Source organism: Meleagris gallopavo, chromosome 1 (genome assembly GCF_000146605.3).
Source record: "Meleagris gallopavo isolate NT-WF06-2002-E0010 breed Aviagen turkey brand Nicholas breeding stock chromosome 1, Turkey_5.1, whole genome shotgun sequence".
Taxonomy (NCBI): domain Eukaryota; kingdom Metazoa; phylum Chordata; class Aves; order Galliformes; family Phasianidae; genus Meleagris; species Meleagris gallopavo.
The window spans coordinates 32,987,503-32,992,650 of NC_015011.2; the positions used below are offsets into that span (position 1 = coordinate 32,987,503).

Consider the following 5,148-nt stretch of genomic DNA (forward strand, 5'->3'; position numbering starts at 1 on the left):
TCCGATCTAAGACCTAAATAAAGACATGTAGTAACCGTACATATGGCAAACAGTACAGAATACAGGGGTAAGAAATCTGGAGGCTTTTCCCTGTTACTCCAGGTACTCTCTATAAGTATACATTCTCTTCTAAATGGACTAATTTTGTTTTATATTAATAAATATACCACAATGCCTGAAACTTTTTACACATTTTCAGATAGCTGTTTCTAAATACAAGTGCACTTCTTGCTCTAAGCTCACTGTAGCATATTGGTGAATAATACACCAGTTCTCCCTCCAGTGTAGATGGGCAGCTGCGGAAGGTCATCTGTGCACAGTTATGGTGGATAATGCCTCCAGAATTTATTGCAGAGTTATTTCCATGCTGTGTATGGTGATATGAGCTGGCATGGTCCACATGGCAGTAGGCTGATTGCAGCCCAAAGAGTGAATGCTTAGCCTGACATTTCTGGGGATAGCAGAAGGAGCTGCTGGTCAAACAGTTGAACACCACCCCCCACAAGCATTTAGCTCCAAGCCAGATGTCTTGCTAATGCCAGAGGCTGGGAGAGGAAATGTGAGGCAGATCTGCTCATAGCAGCCCAGCAGACTGACAGCGGGTGTGGGGACACAGGCAGAAATGAGAGCTGCCTTGGCTGCATCCCACCACAAGACCTGAAATTCAGGTCCAGCTGGTGTAGCTGCAGAGGCTGAAGTTGTCTGGAGTGTTTGTAATTTTGATTCATAACGCTCAGTTCTCATTTACTTTCACTGACTTGAGTGGCATGTGCTTCTTTTATTAGAGATCCGAGCTCAACTCATAGAGCAGCAGAAATGCCTGGAGCAGCAGACTGAAATGAGAGTGCAGCTTCTTCAGGATCTGCAGGACTTCTTCCGCAAGAAGTCGGAAATAGAGATGGAGTATTCCCGAAACCTGGAAAAATTGGCAGAGAGGTTCATGGCAAAAACAAGAAGTACAAAAGACCATCAGCAGTACAAGTAAGATATTTCTTCCTCCTCACCTCTGTGTCAGCCTCTGCTGGTTTTGAGTACTGTTTGGTTGGAGCCAGGTCCAAAGGCGTATTAAAAATTCTCATCCGTGCTTAGGAGCATAGCAGTTCTCATTTCAGCTGAAGGTAGCTGGTCACCTGAATACTGTTGTGTTGGTTTGGACCATTGCCATTGCAGTTATTCATGTAAGTTTCATAGAACATTTTTCAGTTTCTTAAAAGGTATATTACAGAAATATTCCTCACCTACTACATTGAATTTAAACCATCTGAAATGCAATTGATATCTGGAAGAGAAGCAGAGCCCCAAAAGTGCTTGAAAGTTGTGTGCTGATCTGTTGCAGTGTGATTGACAGATTTTAAAAGTGTCTAAATAGGTCAATCAATATTATAAAAGCAACAACAGCAACAACAACAAAAAAAAGGCCACAAATACTGGCAAAAAGATATTGAGAGAGAAAGCTATTTTGATTTTGCTGTTGCATGTAAACTTCCGGTATCTCTTTGCCACTCTTATTCTTGGACTAGGATGTGACTGTTACGTCTTGCTTGCAATTTAATATATCCCTTTGATGGCTTAGTAACTTGGGACAAAACAGAAGTGGGCAGGCAGTATTTGTCAAAAAGTCTTTACAGCGTATTTTTAGAAAGTGTTTCAAACGCGTTATTTGCTAGCACGGTGTCATCTGTTTATTTTCCTGAGTTGGGCTGATTAATGAATGCATCTGCCTGGCTCTCTTTTGCTTAGGGATATAACCCAAAATTTTGTGTTTGGATTTTTTTCCACTATCCAGCTAGTACTGTGCTGTAGACACAGATATTTTTGTTTGGGGACAAAAATCTTCTCCAAACTCATTGAACACAGAAGAGATTAATCTGAATATAGCACACAATTCAAAGAACAGTGCTATATATTTCCAAAAGTTCTGTTAAGTGACTCAGTAGTTCTACGAAATAACCAAGCTTTGCATGTCACTGCTTCAGAGGGAGCCCAGGCTGTTACACAACTTGTGTCAAGATCCTTCTGCTTTGTGCATACAAACATATTTTTTCATTCTTAAACATGTCTAAATCCAGACTAGCCAATGTGTGTGGGTATCATGACTGAAGTCCTGTCTTCAACTTCATTGTGCAACTGTCTGGTTGTTTTGAGAAGTGATCGTAGCAAAAGTCACTTAAGCTGGTGGTTTCCTTGCTCTTCCCACCATTCCATCCCAGAACAGTCTGGAAGGTGGAAGTACCTTCCTATGGGAAGTTGGGATCCTGTGGGATTACCTTTAGGACACACAGAAGCAGTGCAGACCAAGTAATGTCAGCGTGGCCCTTCAGGGATGCTTAGCTGGCTAAGCTAAGTAAGACCCTGAATCTTGTTGCTGTGAGTACCTGTGTTAAGATGTACCTCTCAGACAAAACGGAGAAGTTTCCTGAACATGCTTCTGATTCACAGCAAATCAGTGCTCACTGAATGATTAAGAAAAGGCTTTTGTCTGTTAGTTATTCACTGTTGCTTTCATTCTAGGGGTAAAAGCTAAAGCTGGACAATCAGATGAGGAATTAAAGACACATTGTTAACAGTGGCAATAGTTAATTGTTAGAATAATTTACCAAGAGCTGAAGGAGTTTCTCCCTCAATTCATTGCCACCCCTGACTATGTTATCTCCATGTGCCTGATCCTTTACTACTATATGAGAATCCCTATGGAAGAAAAAAGAGAGAGCAGTGATCTTCTAGGCCACATGGATGAAGGCAAACTTAAAGCTTAAGTAAAATGATAAGGCAAATTTTACAAATAGGTTTTTGTTGTCTGTGAAACAGTTGTTGAATTACGTACATTTCTATTTGTGTTTAAGAAATGAGAAGCTGTTTGTGATTTCACCATCTGCAACATTAATCACTTGGGCCTATAGAACAAAATTCTGTAAAGGAAGTTCAGAATTGGATCATTGGGGAAAATGTCTGTACTTCTCTTGGCCCTGTAGTTGAATTGTCTTTGACTGGCAGTAGCAGTGTGTTCCACAGCATTCATGAATGCTGATCACAGAATATATATATATATATGCTTGTGACATTTCCTTGTGATTTTATAGCAGTTATACAAATCCGTTACTGTGAAATAGCTACAACTTTTCTCATGAAGGATTTGGAATGCACCTACAGTCCTTATTTATTTCTAATGTAAAAAAAATAATTACTGTTAATCTCACCAACAACCTTTATTAATTTTGCGTATTCACATGTACGCAGTCTGTAAGCAACTGAAGCTTTGTGGCAGGATTTTTAAACTGTTGGCTGTCTTGCAGTGTTCTAAATTCTTGCACTTTTTTAGTATTTTTGTATCCATGCCTCATGGGATTTCTGAAATTTGTCTTAAAAGAATCATCTGAAGCTTGCCTGATCTGAGTTACTCCAAGAATGGATAGTCTGAGTTTTCAGAAGTAGTCATTTTTACATAACAAGTTATGAGTGTAAATATCAGGGGGTTGATTGTAATAATTAAGTAACTTTTCCATTTCTGTACATAACACATATGTATCTCTCCTCCTTAGGAAAGATCAGAACCTCTTATCACCAGTGAATTGCTGGTATTTACTCCTGAACCAAGTGAGAAGAGAAAGCAAAGACCATGCAACGTTGAGCGATATCTACCTAAACAACGTCATCATGCGCTTCATGCAGATAAGCGAAGACTCCACCAGAATGTTCAAGAAGGTAAAGCCTCTTCTGCAGTGGGGACCCTCACATGCATGAGGAAGGCAAACGTGTCTCAATCAGTAGCATCTGAAGAGAAGGTTCAGCATATGTAGCATAAAATCTGTTGTAGCACACATAAATTCTTCATGACAGTTCTCATGGAGCAAGTCCTTGGTGCTGAAGTGCTTGGAAACCTGCTTTATATGCTGCTGACCTTAAGAACTGAATTGCAAATATCCAAGAGGCAAGGAAAAAAGCCTGTTCCTCTTTCAAAAACACGTTTGTCTATCCATGCAGAAAGGAAACAGTTTTTACTTAGGACTCCAAAATAGCCACGCTGAATTAATGAATTATTTGTAAAAACAGTATTTCATTGTAACTCTGTAATTAGAGAAACTGTGATTCAAGCCAAATGAAGGGTGTGCCTTGCAGCTCTGCCTTGGCATAACTATTCTAGCGTATACGGTGACTCTTCTGAAGGACTTTCCTTTCTTTCCCAATGTTAGGTATGAACATGCACTTCTGATAACATAACTACTTCTGTTAGGTCATTAAGCATTGTATCTGTGTGTTTGTCATTGTACATGGCCATTGCATGTTTTTCATAGCCATATAATGTATGAGGGCTGCTCCAAAAGTAGTGCCTCTTATTTTACTAAGTTGGCCTGTGGCATAAGAGGCAGATGGCTGTGGCACAGCAGTGGAGGTTGAACCTTCCCACCAGTATCCCATTACATGCTGTTGCCATGCGACAGATGGTAGTAGAAGGGCAAAATGGCATCTGACAAGGAAGTGTACACAAAGCAAAGGGGTTTCCACATTTCCTTCATGTGGAAAAAATGGCACCTGTTGACATTCACCAGAGCTTGCTGAACGTTTCTGGAGACTAAACAGTGGATATGAACACAGGGAGGTGGTGGGTGGTGCATTTCAGTAGTGGCATCAGTCACAATGGATCACCTCCTCTGCTGCAGATTTTTACAAATATGCAGACTCTTGTTCATCACTGGTGAAAATGCACAGCTAATGGTGGTGACTATGTAAAAAACAGTGTTTTGCAGCTGAGAATTTGCTTTATCAAGTAGTGTAGTGTACTTTGTATCTGTTGTAGTTTCCATGGAAATAAATAGGAGACATTACTTTTGGAGTGACCTACATGTATATCTCTCTTTGGCTAAGCACTCTAAGTGTCTTAGCTTGAGATCTATATAATGTGTTTGCAGTCATCATTGTTACTAGGTTCTGAAATAAAAATAGAATAGAAATGCATATCCATCAGTCACAGTTGTGATGTTTGTAGGCAAAGGTTGTATTTAGTACAAGAAAGAGTTCCAAGAATTTTACAGAATATAAAGTATGTGACTAAACAATAGTATGTGTAGCAGGGAGTAATCATCATAGAATCATAGAATGGCTTGGGTTGGAAGAGACCTCCAGGATCATAAAGCTCCAACCTCCCTCCCC

General features: G+C 40.0%; 1 protein-coding gene across 3 annotated transcripts in view; it reads left to right on the forward strand.

Annotated features, from left to right (window-relative positions):
• The window catches only part of SRGAP1 (SLIT-ROBO Rho GTPase activating protein 1), a 77,002-nt gene that overhangs the window by 4,735 nt on the left and 67,119 nt on the right, over positions 1 to 5,148 (forward strand). For all 3 annotated transcript variants that reach the window (XM_031553502.1, XM_031553497.1, XM_031553498.1), the window contains exons 2-3: positions 786 to 981; positions 3,540 to 3,702. In XM_031553502.1, the coding sequence (XP_031409362.1) occupies positions 839 to 981; positions 3,540 to 3,702 (306 nt within the window). In that variant the 5' untranslated portion in view covers positions 786 to 838. The remainder of the gene's footprint in view (positions 1 to 785; positions 982 to 3,539; positions 3,703 to 5,148) is intronic.